The sequence below is a fragment of the Amblyomma maculatum genome, chromosome 1 (assembly GCF_055883805.1).
Source record: "Amblyomma maculatum isolate TAMU_Amacu chromosome 1, ASM5588380v1, whole genome shotgun sequence".
Lineage (NCBI taxonomy): Eukaryota > Metazoa > Arthropoda > Arachnida > Ixodida > Ixodidae > Amblyomma > Amblyomma maculatum.
The window spans coordinates 128925397-128947738 of NC_139344.1; the positions used below are offsets into that span (position 1 = coordinate 128925397).

A 22342-nucleotide genomic window follows, 5' to 3' on the forward strand; every position below is an offset into this window, starting at 1 on the left:
GAAGTTGGCCTCTGTTTTATGCAGACCTGTGCGAGACCATGGTCTGCGGTCGGGGTCGCCAGTGCGAGCTCAACGAAGCTGGCGAGGCGAGTTGCGTCTGCCAGAAGTCTTGCAAGAAGAGGCGCAAGCCCGTCTGCGGCTCGGACGGCAACTATTACATCAACCATTGTGAGCTGCACAGGGCAGCCTGCCTGGCGGGAAAACCGATCGCCATCGACCACCGAGGAAATTGCAACCGTAAGCGATTTCTCTCAACTCTTCTCTCCTTCGCATAACAGTTTAGGAAGAGCGAAAAGAGAATGCTTCCCACGGCGAGTACGGCGCTATAGCCATGTATCTACCATTTCTCAATGATTATGTTGTAGACGTGCAGGTGTAGAAGCGGCGGTAATGCTGCTGCTTCATTGGTGCAGCGTGCCAGCCCTCTCCAGAAGTAGCTTGCAGATTTTGAGAAAGTATACTTTCTCGACTTCAGCTTACATGGAACAGCATTCCAGATGATATGGCGAAGAGAGCCAAACCCTCTTTCTTTGTTCACAACATGGTGAGGGTGAGCGGGGTGCGCCTGGTTTGGCATGCTCGTTCTTTCTCGTGTGTCTGAAGGGTCGCATTTCCACAGTTTCTCTAACCGCACAGCTGCAGCTAAGATAAGCATTTTCTAATTGCACAGTTGAACATGCAGAAAGTACGCTTCCGAAAAAAGAAAGCAGCTTTTTACGGCCCCGGACATCGCATGCCTCGCTGCTTGCGGACTGCATCTAGCAGCGTCTTACTTGTTTTATCGAGAATTTTAGAATATTTTATGTTGAAGTCATTAACCATCAGTGTAATGAACCAGTTCTACTGATTCATAAGCAATGCTAATGCTTGCTTTAATTTGGTCATGCGTCAGCGAGAAATACTTATTTTGTTATCTGAGCAAAAATTTTCGTTTACAGCAGGCCGAACAGAAAAGGAGGGATGCCAGATGTGTTGCTTGAGAAGGCGCATACTTAATTTTAAATATATTTGAGGGAGTAAACTTTATTTTATTTAACCGCGCAGGTGACTTTAGTTTTCATTTATTTAAAGAAATAGTGGGCTCTCGCAGCTTTAAAACAACCAGAGAGGATTGTGGAATGTGCATAATTCCTGCGTGCATCACTGCACTACAGCACAGGGATGGAAAGCTGCCTCGGTGAACTGTATTTCATTTCCGTAATGCAAAAAAAAAAAGAGAGAGAGAGAGAGAGAGAGGGAGAGAGAGAGAGAAAGAGAGAGAGAGAGAAACTGAGGCGGGCCTCCGCGAAATGGGCTCGCGTTGAGCCTGTTTCCGAGGAAATACAGCGCTGCTCTTTATGACGCTTAAAATTTAAAATTCACGTCATTTTCCTCGGCGTAAACACGTGTTTTGTTGTTTTACTTTGCATATGCGAGAAAGAAAGCAACAATTACACTCGGCCATGGATGTTCAGCCAAAAAGAAAGGCGATTCATCATGCTGCAGTGACACATGGAGCATTCACGAAATAAATATATCCAGGAACAATCGATTTTAGCTGCATAGTTGAAGCTTACCTATCATTCCCACCGCACGCGGAGTCTGACCGTCAGGAACTACGAAGGAGAAAAGAGGAACGCAACAAGCTTAAAGATAGCACGCATAAAGAGGCCCCATTCGAGGGGATAAACACACTTCTATACTTCCCAGTCACGTCGACGAGCTGCTCTGAATGGCGAACTTCCAGATTCAGGCTGAGAGGGGCTCATTCGAAGCGTGGAATGCGTTTACACTGGGTCACCCACTGCGACCGAGTCGTGACCCCGAGAGAGTGCGGGGCTGAATTTCGCCATGTTTTGTAAGCTCTTGTTTTCCTCCTTCGCCGTCTTCGTCTTCTTCTTCTTTTTTTTTTTTCTTTTTTTTGCTCTTTCACCATCAGCCTTTGAAAGGAACCCGGCGAGTAACTTTGCTTGCCGGCTGTATCGGCCCTGATGGCAGAGACGGCTACTGCCAAAGGCAGCACTGTTAAAAATGGAAGCAAAAGAAATCTTGTAAAATACGGCTCTTGATTTTCGTAGTTCTCTACAGTTGTTATATGTTTGCCCGGATCTGAATTCCGGCTGCGCGTATCAACGCTTTGCGGGAAGTGTGCCGAAGCATTGTGGCGTAAAAGTTGTCCTGTGACGCCAAAAAAATGGGCTCTGATGTGGGGCGCTCACTGAAATTAATATTTTTCCTCGGTGTGCTGATAACTTTCAACCTATCGGAGTTGGTTCCTATTTTATTTCTTGAATCGCACAAATTATCGGCACGCAACACGATTACTGAGGATGTGACAGAAAGAACTACTTTTTGCTAATGATGCAGGCATTCTTTTTCAGTTCGTTCGCTCGAAGTCGGTGGGAATGTGAGGTAAGAGCAATACTTATGTCGGGCACAGGAAGAAAAAAAAAAAGAGAACCAGTTACCAATGAACTTTAGTAGTTCGTTGGCGCCGCTTTGTGTTTGTGCTCCTCTCCTCTTGACTGCTTTTTTTCTGTGAGTTACGAACTTTGATCTCAGTTTTGCGCTTTCATACTTGAAACAAGACACCGGACTGTATCAACAAAAATCTTCCTTTTGTATACAATGTTTAAAACCTGGCGCCAGTTCGTTCAATGGTTTAATAATATTAATAAAATATTGACAGAAGGATACGTAACAATAAATCAGATTTTAGTATTAATATCATGATGTTACAATATTTGTAAATATCAGTATTAACCACTCAGTCCCTGTTTTGAATTCTGATAAGTTCTGAAAACAATAATTTATCTTTTGCAGGTTGTAGTTAGGACTTTTGAAATCACACAGGCTATCCAGCAGCTTAATTTATTTTCTGCTGACCAGCAATACTAAACCGTTTTAAGCTTGGCGCATTGCTTATTAAATGCACGCACTTGAAAAAGGATTACAATCTGCTAAATGAGATTTGCGACTGAGTCTTTTATTCTATGGGCAAGCCCCTTCTCGGCTTGAATTTCCGCCTCGCACTTGGCCATCAATGAACAGGAAAACCATCTGTTGCGTTTTGTTTATTTTCGGGAGAAGTTTCCAGTAATCAGCCGCAATAAATGCTTATCTGCCGACAATAGCCAAGTAAAGGTACGCGTTTACTTTCTGACAATTTTAGTATGCGCCTGAATCACAACGTCCACCTCAGAGCGATGAGGTTTATGTGTACGGCGCATCCGCTCAGCTTATAAATCTAGTTAAACATGGCCTGAATACTAAGCGAGGTAATACGTATTCCTCGCAAAATTATACGCTGCACTGTACTTCATATTGTGCCGCGTAATAACCGCCATTCATTTTGTTACTGGCCCTCCAAAGGAAGGTGCTTAGGCATACCAGAAACACCAATATTTGAAAACGTACAAATTCATTGCAAAATCATTACTAATATTGCATGAGCAATCTACTTTCTTACTTTACTCTCTGTAACATGTTTTGTCTGTGCTGGACGAAAACTGTTGTTTGAAAAGTTGGATGAAATATGTAGCCCTGCCTGAAATGAATTTGGCTCTTATGTAAGCACGTAGCTCTTCTGGCAAAATAAGAAGAGGAAAACGGCAAGTAGCGCCTTCTTTTTTGTGGTCTCTATAGTTTGTTGTGCGAATATACGTTTTCGTCTCGCGCTATGAAGTTCCTCTTCTAGTGCTGCCTGTGTACTAATTATTGAGAGAGGAAACAGCCCGTGATCAGCGTTAGTATTTTAACAAAACTTGAAGTTGGGCTAGATGGTGCATTGTAATTGTGGTGTGTTAGATGGTGCATTGTGTGGTGAGTTAGCGCGTGTCCTGTGTCTTCTTCTCTTGTGTGTGTCTTCCCGTGCGCTTTATCTTCAGCGTTAGTATGTTGGGCTGCTGCTCAAAACCTGTGTTTCGTACGTAGAAATACAGGTCATTTGCACGCTTCGCTGCGGTCTTTTGCATCTCTCCAGAGCAAACAGGCGAATATCTTTGAATCGCCAACTTGATGCAACATGTGAAAGGGCATGTTCATTCTTTTATCATTTTAATCTGTGACTCGGACACTCTTAATCACTTAATACCACCTGGACCAATATTCAGGGTGTTCAACTTCTGTAAATTTATTATTATAACTATCGTCGAAAACTTGGCAGCAATACAGAAGCGCAAAAAAAAAAAAGAATCTAACTATGCAAAACTTGGTCTGGCCATAATGTACGCTTGAAGAGCACTTCGATTATTTTAGTAAGCAGTAGTTTGCGGACGTCGGTGGCAAGGCTGCAGACCGCGTATCTGATGTTTCAAACAGGGGTAGAGCATTCAAGTTCAACGGAGAAAACGAACTCGACGCAAACGGGCACGGAGAGCAAAATGGAGAGGACGGAGATGCCTTCCCACGAGGCAAAGGTGGCCACAACTACGGAGTCCGAGGATTCGACACAGCAGGACTGCACGCAGCAGGAATATGACTTCATGAAGGAGAATTTGCTCCTCTACAACAACGCGAAGATGACAGATAACAAGAAGACAGGTGAGCATTCCTCCCCGCTCGAAGCATTTGCCTGTCACTTTCATCGAACTATTGCCTGTGACTCGTCATTTGGGTGGTTTAATGTTACAGCGTGAGTTAAGAAAGGGTCAGACAGAACTTCACTCATAAAAGTAAAAACTGCGACCGCATATTCGCTTGCACGAATGATTTCGCGTAACTTCCAGACAGTTTTGTAAGGATGCCAACTTTAGCGCAGTCTAATAATGCATTATTTCAGCAATTCGTTATGTTTATGAAAAATGCATTAGGCCGACTTAATTATTTGGCTTGGTGAACAGTCATGATTTTAATAAGGCACGCTAAAATTTAATCTTATTTTTAAAATCGCCTTTGATTTAAATTCACGTGCAAGCTCTGTTTAGCATTGTACATAGTACTGAAAAGAGAACCTTCCTTCATTCGCACCCTCTTTGAAGAGCAGGTCAATTAAGGCGTTTACAAGCCCCAATATCACCATATTACAAGATTAACTGAAGTAAGCTGATATATTCGAGATAATTCATCTATGACGAATTATTGCAGGGTATGCCTTATGCTTGAGAAAGCTAACAAAAATTTCGCCACAGCGAAGTAATTTGCATTCTTTCTGACGTCAGAGTAAATATTCAAGTTTTTGTTGGTGCTTTAACATTAAAGGAAAGACTAGAAAAATTAATAAACATTGTCCCACAGGTCATCCGACAAGTAGGAAGAAAAATACAAGCTCGTAAGTAAATATCAGGAGCTGATATGAAATGTTTTGTTGGTCGCGAAATCTTGGAGGTTAAATCGTTCCCATATGACTAGGAATATATATATATATATATATATATATATATATATATATATATATATATATATATATATATATATATATATATATATATATATTTTCAAGGCCGTGGCCATCCTTCGCCTACGAAACTAACTTAATTGACAAAATTTTACAGGTACCTAGTAAGTGTTAAACTGCCCGGTCTCTTCTTCTTCTTTTTTTTGTCAATATCTGACTCTATGCCGCAACTGGGTTACTGGACTCGGCAATTCGGTGCTGAAGCCAATCACAAAAATGTTAGTTCCCGTAGAATTGCGCAGGGGTCACCACTCGCGGCAACAAGTGCTGATGTTGAGAAGTTCCGTATTACTTTAATAGCCTCCGCTAAATAGGATTCATACTGGCACTGCCGCAATGATTATAAAGTGGCGCACGCTGCTTCGGAAAGCATGCCTGTTTACAAGAAACGTACCGCAAGCTTCCGCTTTTGTCGCACCACGCTGGGAAAAGAGCAGTAATTAATTATTTTAATAATTATTAATAATAATTACTTTTGTCTACCCTCAAGCGCCGAGGTATTATAGAGGGAAGTGGGCTGTTTCTTGTGCGTTCTGTTTCTTCTTCGCGCACGAATGTCGTTGCACGCAGCCTTCGTTAGCAGTACTGAGTGTGAGGCAAACAGTACCATCACGTTTCCTTGACAACCGACTCTAAAGGCATCGTTATCTAAGAGTTATGTTGTTTTGTAGTAATTGATCTTACCAATCGTTGCACCGACTAGCCAATATAGGCGATAACAGGTGCGAACTTATCAGGAGCGAACAAATGTAAAGAATAGTTTAAATGTCCCGCTTCAAGTGACTGTTCACACACTGGAAGTTTTTGCTCGTTATTTTTTAAAGTCACTACGCGCTCGGGTATTTGACATTTATGGTTAGTGATGAATTCAAGTGCTAAACAAGCTCAATGAAAGTCCGTGCGATGACAAGATACAATCACAACAGTCTTCACTAATCAGAAGTAATTGACACGGTGAGCTACAACAATGTCTAGCACGTTCGACTAAAGTCGGCCATGAACAAAATTATAAATCAAATCACACAAACTTATTCGTCCCCGCATTTCAATGAATAATAGGAAAAGAAACATGTTTTAAAGACGCCGGAAGTGTATTATTTTGCTCTCTTTCGCTCGGCACTTCATTCAATACATATGTATCGTTATTCTGCGATTTTCTGACCATAGGCGTTTTGGCAGGGTGCTGAGGTAAATAAAATGTTAGTAGTGGCTCCTGCTTGTTCCACTGGCAATCTGTAAAATGGAAGGGGAACTGAAGTATTTGTTCTTGTTGTTGTGTCTACTACGTCTGCTATATTCAATTTATACCCCATTGATACAGGTAGTATTTGAAGTTGCTGAAACTCCTACCGGGAAGCATGCCGCTTAAAAAAAAAAAAAAAAAAAAAAAAAAAAAAAAAAAAAACATGTATACAATAAAAGCATGTTTATGCAGGTGAAACAGGGGCTTAAATATGTGTTATATGTAACGCACTATGTTTCCAGGCAACAGCACAAATGACTGTGCACAAAAGCGAAATACGAAGCACAAAAATATCTGGCCGCTATTAATAAACGACATTCATAGGCGAGGTTCGAGCAGAAACTAACTTGGGCTTTCCAGTGAATATTTCTCTCGACCATGGCACCGAGATACTTCCATTGGAGCACTCTAAGCAGATTCATGTGGAGAATTATTGTTAAGTGGTCATAATTAGGGATCTTTCTGGGAGAATTAAACATGGTGCACTTTGTTTCACTAGTATAGAGGTGTTACGATTATATTCAAATCATTGTAAAACACCGCGAAGTTATCCTTTAATTTTCCCGCGTAGTTCCTCTAAAATACAGGGCCCCTGGAAAAAGTGAGGCAGAGTCAGTAAACCTTCAGAATATTTCAGCGTTGATGGAAGATCTCTATTAGTCAATAAAAAAAGAGAAGGAAGAACAGTGGCCCAAACGTAAGCACGTCAAGATTAATGCTTTGCGACAGCGACGTTAAACTGTGTAAAACAACACACTGTTTACACGCTAAGGAGTAAATATTTAATTAGAACGGAAGTTTTCTCTTTTTGACCGCAAGTTTACACGCTCGTTAACAGTATTGTGTGATTAATCACCTGGAAAGCTTGTGACATATCTAAGTATACTACTTTGACTAGCTTGTTGTTACGTGGTGCAGTATTAGTCAGTTGCGTAAAATCAATGACTGCGGTATAGACGTGGATCTGCGGAATGTTAAGCCATGCTGCTTAAGAGAGGTGATGTTAATGCAGCCGTTTGGAATGAGGGCGCAACGTGGGAATAGAGTGAGCGTCACGCATTATTTTTCACATGCTGCAAGTTGTGCCTGCGCCATTCGTACGCATGCCAGGGAGATCTGACAACCAGTCGCAGCAGTGAGATACTTTAGCTTCGTTATCTTTTTCTTCTGCCAATCATGCCACAGGAGATCAAAACGCCATTTGTCAATGAAAATAAGACACGTGTAAGTAGTAAGTAGGCAGTTGGCTTAATTCCCCGCCTTCTGATCCGTTTCCCATCAGGGAACGAGTACTTGGTGAGCATCATGTTCTCGCACTACGACCATAACCACAACGGTCTGCTGGAGGCCGAAGAGCTGTGGAAAGCCGGCGAGGAAGATCGGCTGGGCCAGCTGTCCACCGTCTGCATCCTGGCCGACATGCTGCTCTTCGACGACGCCAACCACGATGGCCGGCTCAACATCAACGAGTTCTATCTTGCCTTTAGTAAGTTATACAGTAAGTGCGCCCCCGCTCGCTCTTCCCTCTATGCTCGCGGCGCTCGCTAGCGCTGCCCTGCGTCCATGTAGCGTCGTTTTTCGCCGCGTGATGGCAGGTCGGTTAGAAGCCCGAGTCTGACGACACAACCGACGATTTAGACCTCGCTTGCTTGGCCTGGGTGTCTCGACAGCGCAGCACCCATTCACTCTTGACGCCTTTATCTTGCTGAATTTTTGTCTGCGGTGGTCAAAGCAGATCGCGTCAGATGCACGGGCGGAGCGTGCCCCGGGGTCCTACTCAGGACGGATCGGTGAGGGGGACGAAATGGCGGCATCATCAGAGCTGTCGACAGCAGACCGAGCGAAAGAATCCGAGGAAGGCAGTCCACCCTCTGGCTTGCACGCTCCTGACCGCCGGATCGACTCTCCGGAGCAGAACGAGAGAAGCAGATTTAACGGGTCTGTGTGAGCAGCCCGGGCAAAATTTTGGTTGTGGGCAGCCAGATAGTGGAAGCCCCGAGAGCGGTGTTGTTGCCTTCTTTTTTTAACTTCATAAGTTCGTGTTTGTGAATTTCCAGTGCAGTGACTGGTGCAGAAAGAAACGTCTTTCCATTTTTTTGAGCATTGCCTCAAATATCCAAACTCCAAATCTTGCGTAACACCGACGTTTTGTAGCCATTTTTGTTGCTTACAATTTATCGCTATACATGCATTATGAATTTGGACGCGGTGCATCTGTGTTTGACAGGGGAATTTTCGTAAATGTGCTAAAAGAGGCCACTCTTTTATTGTAGTGGGGAACGAGAAATTGTTGTTACGCCAAGTAAACATTAGTCATTCATTCACTGGAACCGTACTTTGCAACGGTCCTTGTCACAATTGAATATTTTGCCCCTTTATTATGCGTAGCTGTTGCCTATGATGTCAGTGCTGATGACCACTAAGCATGATCATTCGCCGCTTTTCGTATCAAAGGAGAGACGAAAAAATGCCAGAGGGGCGAAATATTGAGCCTAAAAACGTGATTATAAGCTAACTGTTATTCCGCTGATATATTTAGAAATAACTTATGTAATGCGATATGCTGCTAAAATAAACTGATAATCAGCTGCTGTCAGCTTTTTTTTTTTTTTTTTTTCCTGCGGGACGTTGCTGGAAGAAAGAATCAAAGCATGCCTTGAAAGGGCGAAACTAATTATTGGCCCAGTAATCGTAATGCAAGGAAATACAGGCTTCAAAAAAAAAAAAAAAAAAAAAGGAATCTGAAAGAAACTCTAGAAGCCGAAACGCTTAGATCTCTGTTCGAAATAATTACAGACTTTCGCTGAACTTTGTCAGTGAACCTGTATTGACAGGATTCACTATATATGCACATGACCTCGCATGGAATTTCATAGATTCTTTTTGCGTGACGCAACAAGGATTCTTTTGTCAACACCTAGCTTAACATTAGCAACAGCAAGGCGGCAAAAATTAACAAGTTTGAAGCGCGCTTTTAACAACTGGAGGAAAACAGTATCTTCTTAGCGTTTATTACTGTTTGCTACTTATGCAGGCCCATTTGTTTTCTCTGGCTTGCTCTGTGTTAGGCCCTCAGGTGCAAATGTTTGTTGAAGAAACCTCGTAAGTCACTTTGCATAAAATATTGACGAAAGCAACTTTAATTTTCCTTATGCTACTTCACCTGATGTAGATGCAAAACGTCCTGCAGATGTTTACTCGTGTGCAATCAGTGCTTATGGAATGTTTCCTTTAAAATAAATTCTGCGTACGTATGGACTCCAATGATACTGTGTACTTATGTAACGTTTAAGAAATTTTCGTTCCAAGATTGTTATCACGTCACTATAGTACCCGAATGAGGAAGTTACCGCGGGCTGAATTATCACTCACTCTGCCAAATGGCAACTGCTATATTGCTATAGCGTACTATAGCGTATTCCATTGAAGAAAGTGACATAGAGGCTAGAGTTATTACAGCACAAATTCTGGAGCTTCAGAATCAATCGGCATTTGTGGTACGTGTCGTCTTTTCTATGCCGGTGTAACTATACACAATGCACTTTTCAACATTATATTGCTATTTTGTGTCGTTAAGAGTTAATCATTTGCTCAAGCTTAATTTTCTGCAACCAATGCTCTATATTTATTGCTAATGTTGCACCTATGTTTCCGCAGATTAGATTGTAGTGAGCAACCTTATTGATGAAACCTGATACTGCGCATATAGTACAGTTAAGATTTGTTTGAACGCTACTGGCATAGCGTCAAAAATTGTGATTGCGAAGCACCCGAATTCATTACTTCTTGCGAGCAGGTCCACATTTCGTCGCCAAATCTTCGTTCGCGTGTTATATTCGGCATTGAAGTATACAACTTGTCACGAGTTGCTAAGAGCTGGGATAACCTATCCCATACAGTAAAAAGAAAGCAGGGCTTTAAGGATGAGATGCGCAACATCCCGCGACCTTGATATTTCTTAATCAGTAGTTGAAAAACTGTCATGTTTGAGCGTGAAAATTTTCGAAATACTGATATTATTTTGCTCCTGTCAAAGCACGTTGAAACATTGCCATAGTCGGACAGCATTAAGCATGTTCCCGGCTTCTACAAAGGTGATGATATCACTGATGCCGATTACATGCACTTCGTATATTGTAGCCCATGTGTCATAGGTTACGTCAGGGACATGTAGAATACATTTAAATCCGTTATCTTCGGCTCTATTAATAGTTTTCTTCCACTTGAAGAGGGAACAGAAACCACACTAAACCTGTGGGTAACTTACAGCATGTTCTCTATAAATTTGTTTACGAACGACTTCCAAAATTTCAATGTTTTGTAAAGTCATGCTGTGGTCATTAGGGGTTCAACAATAGCTTTCTGTCACGGCTATCTTTACTGACAACAATAAACATTCCTAGCCTGAATGCTATCTTCTACTTATAAGCCTCATAAGAGAGGTAAACAATATGCTGCAATGGTAATTATATAATTAAAGCTACTGAAACCATTTTATGAACTTACCGGCCACTGAAAAGAAACATTTCACACCGTGTTGAACGTATTCTTACATTTTGCTGTTACTTAATATCTGTTATAAATTTAGTACAGTATTATAACGCAATAAAACTTGCCACATCAAGGCTGCGATATTTATTATTCGCAAATCCTAACTTCAAAGCACCCCGGACTTCATCTCGAATATTCTTGGCCACTACGCCAGCGACAAAAGTTGGCTATCAGACTTGTTTGAACATAGTCTGGAACAAAGGTTATGGAACCGAAGTAGCTAAAAAAGAAAAAAAAGAACGTGGTCTTGGTAATGAACATTCTCAGGGTTGCGTTTTGTAGCGGCATAATTTTTCACTCTAATGGTTTGCTAAATTCTCTCAATGTTTTCGCCTTGTGCACGTAATACTAGTCACGAAACAGCGCAGATCGGAGAGCCATTTTTTTTGCTCTTAATAAGGGGGCGCAATCATTGTTAGTTGCTGCATGTATTTTTCACTCTTCCTTCCCAGGCGTCTCGGTTGTGTCGCTGGATAAGTCTCTCGAGGTAAATCATGTGACAGCTCGTGTGGGCGACAATGTGGAGATCAAATGCGACGTCACTGGAACCCCTCCTCCTCCAATCGTCTGGCGACGCAACAACATGGACCTGTCCTCCCTAAGTGAAGACGAGATCAAGGCAAGGCAACAAAAGCTTTCCGTGTAGTGAAAAATCGAGTTCAGCGATGTGCACTTTTGGTGTCTGTCATAAAATGCTATTTGCTTTGTTGTTCAAATATGGCGAGAAAAAAGAAATTCGACACGTGTAAGAAATCCTAACATAGAGCTTATTTCCATTGGATATTTAGCCACACTGTCTCAATTCCAACACTTACTCAAATCTTCCGTATATTGCCATTATATACACACACGGAATGTCCCCCTTGAAAGGGTGCTTTGTCTTAATAAGATCGCTTATGAGGTGAAGTCTACTTCTTAAAAGTACAGAAATATGCGTGTGTGTGTTTTTTTTTTCTTCTTTGAATCGCTTTTCTTGCTGCTGCTTTTGCTGTGATGCGTGTTTCCACTGAAAACTTTCATGAAAGATGCTGCAGCATTAACTATGGCAGGCGAAGGTAGAGGGTGTTTTTTTTTTTTTTGTTTCTTAAAGTGCACCATGAAGCACATAAAAAATGTCCATACCATCGAAGGGAACAAAATGTAGCGCACCAAGACAAGGACAGAGAAAGAATACACACACAGCGCTGTGTGTGTATTCTTTCTCTGTCCTTGTCTTGGTGCGCTACATTTTGTTCCCTTCGATCATGTACCAACAAGCCCAAGTATCTACCCGTCCATACCATGTAGCTCCCTTTTAGTTACAGCCTCTGGAGGACGTAATCATAGCATCGTGAAATATTCGTCCATTTGTGAGCTTGTTTGTGTGACGCCCACAGCTTAACTTTAGAAAGCCACTTTAGTGAGCCATAATAGGGCATGAAAACACATGTAAGATTTTCGCGCTTTGTTTGCACTTTCCATATAAAGGGCAAATGAGCTGGCGTAAAATCTCGAAATCAATTAACACACTGATCAATAGTAGAAAAGAGGCAATATTGAGAACTGAGGAGTTTTGCCTGATCGCTACGTATGTCATAGAAAGTGCAGATAAGTATGTAGTTTCTAGCAGGCGGGCATCATGAAGAAAAAAATTCGTGTCTATTCTGTGCTGTGTTTCACGCCTATTGCCACAGAAAAAAAACTGCAGTGATTTTTTTCTTTTGTCCTGTGCCATGTATGACTAGAGCTGTTCTGAGATTCCAAGGCGTACTCCTTTTTGTTTTTTAATTAAGCCATTCGCGCGTCTATGCATGCGATACCTCATGAGACCTATAAGTACACGAAGGAATATTTTGAAAAATAAATTATGTTTTTCCTGCGAAATTTGAAATTCAGCAAGCAGGCACTGCTGAAACTGCATGTAGTGTACCAGATGATTATAATACTATAGCGGAACAAGGTTCGTAAAACAAAGTTATATTTACAATTGACATCTAAAGCTGGTCATTTCCGCTAGGCCTGATTGCAAAGTATGCATGAGATGGACATTTATGTGGAGCGTTTTCAGCTTCTATGCAAACCGACAGCTGCTTGGTACTTATTTGATAGGTGACCTACTGTATCAAAATGGGAAGAATGATATTAACTACCGATTAAAATGAAACAAAAAACTTCGACGATATTCATTTTCTTAAAATCAGCAGGAGCTAGTGACTTGAACATCTAGATAGTAGTAGCTGTTCTTTAAGGGTAGGTGCCTCTAAAAAAAATTACAACCGATTTGCATAGTTAATGAAATGCGAAATAGCTTAATAACACTGCTTAGCCTTTTATAATTTCGTCAAAAGCGCGGCGTAGCCGCGACCTGAGCTCTCTTAGCGCCATCTGCATTGGTTGTCATCACAGAGTGGCCCGCTGAGTGGCTCGGTGACGAGGGCGAGGGTGCACCGTGTGTACACGTCTCAATTCCAACACCGGCGCAAATCTTCCGCATATTGTCATTTGATGCATACACCCCTTTGAAAGGGTGCTTTTTCTCATTAAGTGTTCTCATGAGGTAAAGCCTACCTCTTAAAAGTGCAGAAATACATAGCTTTTTTATAACCATCAAACGTGCGGAGCAGCCGCGACCTAAGCTCTCTTCACACTATCTGCAGTGTTGTTATCACCGAGCGTCCCGGTGAGCGGCTCGATGCCGAGGGTGCACCGTGCGTATACGTCTCAATTCCAACACCGACGCAAACATTCCGCATGTTGTCATTTGATGCACACACCCACTTGAAAGGTGCTTTGCCTCATTAAGTCATGTAGAGGTAAAGTCTACTACCTCTTAAATGTGCAGAAATACACATGCTTTTTTTATAATCATCAAAAGCGTGGCGCAGCCACAACCTAAGCTTTCTTCACACCATCTGCAGTGATTCTTATCACTGAGTGGATCGGTGAGCGGCTCAGTGAGGAGGTCGAGCGTGCACCGTGCGTACACGTCTCAATTCCAACACCGACGCAAACATTCCGCTTGTTGTCATTTGAGGCACGCACCCACTTGAAAGGGTGCTTTTACCTCATTAGGAGTCATGTAGAGGTACATTCTACCTCTTAAATGTTCAGAAATACACATGCTTTTTATATAATAATCAAAAGCGCGGCGCAGCCACGACCTAAGCTTTCTTCGCACCATCTGCAGTGATTCTTATCACTGAGTGGCTCGGTGAGCGGCTCAGTGCGGAGGTCGAGCGTGCACCGTGCGTATACGTCTCAATTCCAACACCGATGCAAACATTCCTCATGTTGTCATTTGATGCACACACCCACTTGAAAGGTGCTTTGCCTCATTAAGAGTCATGTAGAGATAGTCTACTACCTCTTAAATGTGCAGAAATACACATTTTTTTATATGATCATTAAAAGCGCGGCGCAGCCACGACCTAAGCTTTCTTCACACCATCTGCAGTGATTCTTATCACTGAGCAGCCCGGTGTTCGGCTCGCTGCTGAGGGTTCACCGTGCGTACACGTCTCGATTCCAACACCGACGCAAACATTCCGCATGTTGTCATTTGATGCACATACCCGCTTGAAAGGGTGCTTTGCCTCATTAAGAGTCATGTAGAGGTAAAGTCTACCTCTTAAATGTGCAGAAATACACATGCTTTTTTATAACCATCAAAAGCGCGGCGCAGCCACGACCTAAGCTTTTTTCACACCATCTGCAGTGATTCTTATCACTGAGCGGCCCGGGGAGCGGCTAAGTGCGGAGGTCGAGCGTGCAACGTGCGTACACGTCAATTCCAACACCGACGCAAACATTCCGCATGTTGTCATTTGATGCACACACCCACTTGAAAGGGTGTTTTGCCTCATTAAGAGTCATGTAGAGGTAAAGTCTACCTCTTAAATGTGCAGAAATACACATGCCTTTTTATAATCATGAAAATCGCGGCGCAGCCGCGACCTAAGCTCTCTTCACACCAGATGCAGTGGTTCTTATCACTGGGTGGTCCGATGAGCGGCTCGGTGCCGAAGTGAAAGGTGCACCGTGCGTGCACGTCTCAATTTCATCACCGACGCAAATCATCCGCATGGTTTTTGATGCACACTGCGCCTTGAAAGGGTGCTTTGCCTCATTACGAGTCGTCATGAGATATAGTATACCTCTTTAAAGTCCAGAAATACACATGCGTTTTTATAATCATCAAAGCGCGGCGCAGACTTACCTCAGCTCTCTTCACACCATCTACAGTGGTTCTTATCACCAAGTGGCTCAGTAAGCGGCTCGGTGCCGAAGTCGAGTGTGCACCGTGCGTGCACGTCTCAATTTCAGCAACGACTCAAATATTCAGCATATTGTCATTTGGTGCACTCACCAACTTGAAAGGTTGCTTTGCCTCATCAAGCATTTTTATGCGGTAAAGTCTACCTTTTAAAATGCAGAAATATGCATGTTTTTATAATCATCAGCGTGGCGCAGCCGCGTCCTCTGCTCTCTTCACACCATCTGCAGTGGCTCTTATCACCGAGCGGCTCGGAGGCGAGGTCGAGGGTGCACCGCGCGTACACATCTGATGTCCGCGAAGGCCAAGGAGAGACTGACACCATGGGAGAGAGTCCGAGTTTGAGGATGTGCGAACGACACGCGGCTATTCAGTCCGGAGTAACACGCGCTTGCCGCAACTGTTATATGCGTCAGTCTTATGGGCTGCTGCTTTGAGGCACTCTCATTGGCAAAGACGCGCGACGCGGCGCAACATCATTTAGGCTCGCGCATCGCCACCGTCTCCTTCATGCCTGAAGCCCTCGGAAAAGAGAGAGCAGAGGGGGGGGGGGGGGGGGGGAGGGGGGGGAGGAGGACTGCCACTAGCGAAATCCATGGTTTCGGCCAGAAGTGCACTGAAAATGCTATCGATATCGTATATGACAACTGCATGTGAAATTAGCCGATTTCTTTTGGGCTATGCAGAGGACACCTATATTTTGTTATACAAGTCTGATGACAACTTGATTCGATGGTTGCTGTTTTGAAAATTAATACCAGCATTTCGGAGACATGCATGAGAGTCTGGTTTTTGGCTGATTACAATACTGACTATTACTCATTGAGCTCTTTTTGAAAGACACACCCAGTTCGTCTTAATGCTTTTATTCTACGGCTTTAGTGTTCAGTTGAATTACAAAAGAGTTTATAAGAATGCTGTGTTTCCTCTTAATTATCTGGAACAATACTGTGTTTTATTCTCCTAACGTACGCATCTAGTAAAAGTTTGTCTATATGATTGTGTACGTTAGGGCAGGTTATCTAACACATAAATTGCACAAATGCTCCATGGTGAAATGAAACTCAAATACGTAATTCATGTCCTTCTACACATGCAACCTAGCTCTCTGAGTCTTTTCAGAAAGTGCATCTTGTGACTTTCATGGAAAAAACAATTTTCATCATTAACTCTCTTTGTAGTTACTAGAGTAGTAAAGGGCAATAAATGCAAATCTATCAGGTTTTTTGGCGTCAAGACACTTTAATGCATTGGGCAAAATATGAGTCAAGTGCTTCATTTCTTCCCCAAAATGAGTACACATCTCATCTCTGTCAATTTACTTGCAGGTGTTCGTTGATGGCTCACTGTACCTTACCAACGTCCAACTGGTTCACTCTGGGAACTACACATGTCACGCCCAGAGAAACCATGATGTGATTCAGACACACATTCTGCATGTACAAAGTAAGCCAATTCATGTATGACTTTTTGATAAACTTGGTGTCGCAAATAAATGTTGTCGATCAATTAAAAGTTGTTTACCACATCAGTAAAAAGAAAAATATATAAAAATAACTTAATGAGTCCATGACTATAATATTCTCAGAATAATGGGATGATTAGCAAAATAAAAAATATTATTTAGGTCAGTGACATCCGAAATAAATTGCATATTGTGACTAATTTCAAGGGTAGCGGTGTACAGTGCAATATATTTCATCATACATCCTTGCCCGCCTGAAGCCCTTAATCGCCTAATAAAAAGGGAGAAAGGCACATTAGTATCAGATGCTTCATATTTACTTAAGAATCAATTCTAAAAAATTCTGAAACAACTGCACTTGGATGAGCTGAAGCGTCAGACTTGTAAGCTGAATGCTGAAAATGTGACGTTATTTCGCTAAGCTGTTTCATTCAGCACTCCACAAATAATTTATCTTTCATTGACAGCTATGCCCGAGGTGCGCGTGATTCCAAAACTGCAGTCCCGGGCTCCTGGTGAGCTGGCCGAGATGGAGTGCCACGTGACAGGAGTACCAACGCCACGTGTCACGTGGCTGAAAAACGACGAAGGTCTACGGGTTGCCACTGACAAGTACACCATCATTGGTACGCTTTGTTTTGTGCGCTTTAGGAAAAGTTATTTTTATCGAAACACAGGAGCCTGATCAGTTCAGCAAGAGCACAAACAGAAGAGGCAGGGTAGCATTACGGCATTTCTATTTTCGTGCCTTGAAGCTGTTAATGAGCTATATGACCGTGTGTGTGGCGCATTTCGCGCAGCACTCCTTGATCTAGGTGTCCGTTGCTTCAGTGTAAGTATGAAACGATATTACTTATTCTGTGTTCAATCACATTTTCATTGACTCACCTGCTGCCTGGTGCGCTTGAGTTTTCAGGCAAAGAGCAGATATGGCTGTGAAAGTCATAATTGTTTTGTAAGGGCGGTCTTATAGATTGTAATTTACAAGATCGTGTGGATCTTTTTTTCTTAGCCTTGAATCTTTATTTGTATATTAAAATATTTGTTTCATTCAGTCTAAAGCATGCTAATCATTTTATTAGCTCGTACAAGGAATAGGCAAACTGTTTTCATAAAAGGACACAGATTTTTCTTGACAAGGGGCATAATTCTGTGCAACAGGTGTGTAACATTGAAAGAAGTTTTCTGGGTTATGCGTTCGTTTGCGTAACATTTCTATTTGCGTACTATAATATTAGTTTGCAATTCATTTGCTGCTTCCTCAGTATAAGGTAGTTGCGCCAATTTAATAGCTTTTATTTAAAACAAATGCGAGGTTTTCGAGCAAAAATATTGTTGGTTTTTAAATATACGTATTAAATCAGCACAAATATCTGCTTAATGTTACCGCCGAAATAGAAGAAAAACTGCGTTGCTACCGATTCCGAGACGCGAGAATTCGTACTATTGCGCTCTTGGCATGCCAACCTGTGCGAAGCAACGTGTGGGGTAACTTATGAAGCACAAGCCAGGATGAATATTTCGGGTGCATTAGCACTTTCTTAAAAAAAAAAAAAAAAAAAAAAAAAAAAAAAAAAAAAAAAAAAAAAACGATGGGACCGTCATGTCTGATAAACCGGCTTCGTAACATGAGAGGTCGTGAATAATTTTGCTGCGCCATCTGCTGATGAATATTGTAACAAAATGAGCGCTTAGTCTGCCAGCCAACCGGTTTAGTTTCGTTCATTTTCTATTATTAGCCGAGAATATGAATGGAGAATATGGATACTGACCTATCGGGCTGAAACGTGGGGGCTAACCAAGAGGGTTCTGCTTAAGTTGAGGACAACTCAGAGGGCTACGGAACGAAGAATGGTAGGGGTAACATTAAGAGATAGGAAGCGTGCAGAGTGGGTCAGAGAAACAACTCAAGTTACCGACATTCTAGTGGAAATTAAGAAGAATAAATGGGCATGGGCAGGACATGTAGTGCGAAGAGAGGATAACCGATGGTCTCTTAGGGTAACAAACTGGATTCCAAGGGAAGGGAAGCGTAGCAGGGGGCGGCAAAAAGCCGGTGACAGTTTTCAATGGTACTGCGGGAGCATGGTCCACAATAAAGCATACGCATCACTATGTCATCCGTATGACTGCCGCTGAAACGATGTTATCTGTCCATCGTCTCACAAGTGAGTTTGCAGCACTGTGGACTATGTGGCTATCCGAACCATTCAGATAATAGGCGCCCAAGTTGAGGAATTAAAGATTACGCCAGCAGCAAAGTGGGTGTACACGAATGGAGATCCGTAAAGGGAGTCGCAGGCTGGAGCCATTTTTTTTTTTTAATGTGATCAGACCTGTTGGTGGAGCCATGGCAGCTCCAGCACAGCGCAGGCTTTGTGGCTGACCATCATATTGCGAAGATAGGGCTGGATGGCTAACTGAGCAGGCTAGTACTCATTCACCATCCAAGGCAGCGCTACTAAGCAAATAAAAAAAAACAACACAAAGGCTAGTGTTGAACTATCAAAGATTTATTTAGCGAAAATAATGCGTATATAATCAGGCTTGAAATTAGTTTACGCGGAACGCAGAAAACTCAAACTCGGGGTTCACAGCGCACAAAAAAAAAAAAATAGAACGAAAACACCAAATAGCCCAAAATGCCCAAAATGCCTAAAAACACGTGTTCAAAGTAAAGACCTAACATTCCGCGCTTATCAGAAAGGCGTATAGGCTTGAGTGTCGCGCTGAAACTCATGCAGGGATACTTTTCTTAGCAGGAAACGTAGGAACACTGAGCTTTGCTCAAACGGGTTGGCCTTGAAGGTGGTTCGTTACGTCGCGATTTTTCTTGTTTTTGCAGGTGGGGAAATGCTATCACGCCGACTTGACGTATGATATTAATAATTCGCGTTGAAAATTGCTTGTAGTACCTAATTCTCATGTCATGTGTCATCAGCGAACCAGATTCTATTTTAGGATTTAAAGATTGCTCGCAAGAGGCGTCCTCCTTACTTGGCTTTTAATAATGTTACAAACGGGGTTTACTGCCGGAGCGCTACTTTGATGTAGAAAAGAGGGCAGAGTTGGCCAAACGTTTGCGCCTGTCGACACGAGAATTTGCCCAACGTCCTTATCTTTTTCTTCTGCTGATCTTGCAGCTTCGTATTTAGGGCTGTTGCATCCCCCCCCTCCCCTTCCCTTCCCCCTTAGGACAGCCGAAGCTACTCTGGCGAGGTAGTTAGTCGTTCCCATGGGAGTGGCTGGGCTTCATCCAGGTCGTGGCTGAGCAACGACCGCTGACGGTTATGCTCAGTATGTTGTAGTTCAGGCGGCTGACTCGGTCGATGACGATAAAGGCCATTAGGCCAGCGTAATGCGTTAACATTTTCTGTGCTAAGCCATCCTTTTGGAGTGGCCGCCAAAGTCACTCTTATGTTTCGAGCAGCGTACGAGACATCGCGATGCCGGCTGTCGTACCGATCTTTGGAACACTTTTGCGAAGCGGGGGTTCGCAAACGGGCGAGACGACGAGCTTCTTCGGCCGAAAAAATAGTTAGGTGATGCCCGGTTCGTCACTGACAGAACAAAGAAGAATTGTGTGTAGGGAATACCAAGGGGCATGTGCACAGAGAAAATAGAATGGGTTGTAGCGGTCCTTCCATGTGCTGTAGTGTTAAAGGAGAACGTGTAAACGGCAGGATGGCATACCATTCAAAATTATATTTGCTGGCTCTTAAGACACAAGGGACAGAAAGAACGCATATGAACACCAGACGCGTCTGTCGCGTTCATATGTGTTTTTTCTGTTCCTTGCGTCTTAATAAGCGCTAGTAAATATAATTTCGAAGGCTTTCCAACTCGCCCAAGTTTCCGAGTCCTGGTGGTATGATACGATGACATGGAGAGCATGTTGACGAGTGTCCGGTATGTTCGCTCCGTCAAACCGTTGGTCTGAGGGTGATATGGCGGGAAGTGTTGGAAATGTGACGCGCCCAAACGGAGAAGCTCTTCCACAATATCTGCCGTAAACTGGCGACCTCTGCAACTGATGATCACTCGCGGAGGTCGATGGAGCAGGATGACAGGGCGGAGCAAGAACAGGGAAACGCGGTGAGCAGTAGCCGAAGAAAGAGCGGCCATTTTGCAGAAGCGGGTTAGATCGTCAGCACAAACCGTGATCCAATCCATAAAGTCAATTCGCACTTCCTCACAAGTACCATGTGGAAAAGTCAAGGGATGGAGCAGGCCGTGTGACGTAGACGTAGGGCGTTTGTGCTGCTGAGACTCTGTACAGCTTGCTACATACTGCTCGGCTGTTTGGAGCACGTTCGGCCAGTAAAAGCGGTGGAGAATTTAGGCAGGGAAGGGTCCAGGTGAACAGAAATGGAATCGTCGTGTATAGCACGCAGGACGCACGAGCGGTAACTCACTCTCGGGAACCACGAGTATAAAAGGCGTGCCGGTGTTTGAGTACGCCTTTTTATACTGGAGGCCATCACGAACACAAAAGGGGATGGCGACTGTATAATCCCACGCTGCCGCAAAGAATGGCTTGAGGCTTTTCTCTGTCGCTTGCGCAGTCCGGAGAGCTGAGGCATCGGGAAACACAGGCACAATGGTGGCCATGTACTCATCGAAGTTGTCAGAGTAGTACACAGATGTATCAAGAGGAAGGCACGAACGAGAGTTTGCATCAGCGTATTCGCGGCCACTGTTGTATGAAACAGTGACGTCGTTCTCCTGCAGATGAGGGGCCTAGCGCGTCAGACGACCAGACGGTTTACGCAGATTGGCGAGCCAACAGAGGACATTATGGTCCATCACAACCGTGAAATGGCGTCCGTGCAAGTAGCACCGAAATTATTGCACCGAGTAATATACAGCAACGGACTCTTGCACCGTAACTGTGTAATTACGCGCATGTTTACGGAGGAAATGGCGACCCTACAAAATGACATGCCCACCGGTTTCCTCCGACCTTTGTACAAGCAGAGCCCCGATCCCAATCCCACTCGCGTCATTGTGGACTTCCATTGTGGATTTCCAAGTGACGGAGAATTTGGTCTGACGTAAGTAGCAACTTGGCTGCTGGAAAGACGAGTCGTATTCGTAGGTCCATTCGAAATGAGGGTCTTTTCGAAGACGGGATGGACGTCTGAGGATGGGCGATGTCGGCAAATTGTGGAATGAACTGTTGAAAGTAAGAACATCATCCCCCCAAACATTGCGCAGCTCTTTTTGAGTCTGGGGTTGCTAACTGTAGTAGACTTCGTGCATCGGGCCGAACACCTGTGTGGTCTACGAGAAGCCCGTGTGCCTGCGTTTGACGCTCGCTAAAACCGCACTTTTTAGCATTCAGTATAAGCCCAGCCTTTTGCAGGCAGTCAAAAACAGCAGCGAGCCTCTTCTTACGTTCGGTAAAGGTCTGGCCAAAAATAAGAACATCTTCCAGATAACACATGCAGATTTCCT

General features: G+C 43.3%; 1 protein-coding gene across 2 annotated transcripts in view; it reads left to right on the plus strand.

Annotated features, from left to right (window-relative positions):
* LOC146203904 (follistatin-related protein 5-like) overlaps positions 1–22342 on the plus strand; it is a 353223-nt gene that overhangs the window by 296037 nt on the left and 34844 nt on the right. The window contains exons 4-9 of one of the 2 annotated variants that reach the window (XM_084588979.1): positions 25–237; positions 4300–4521; positions 7900–8115; positions 11621–11787; positions 16749–16866; positions 17353–17511. In XM_084588979.1, coding sequence (XP_084445105.1) covers positions 25–237; positions 4300–4521; positions 7900–8115; positions 11621–11787; positions 16749–16866; positions 17353–17511 — 1095 coding nt within the window. The remainder of the gene's footprint in view (positions 1–24; positions 238–4299; positions 4522–7899; positions 8116–11620; positions 11788–16748; positions 16867–17352; positions 17512–22342) is intronic. The other variant, XM_084588980.1, reaches the window with a different exon arrangement.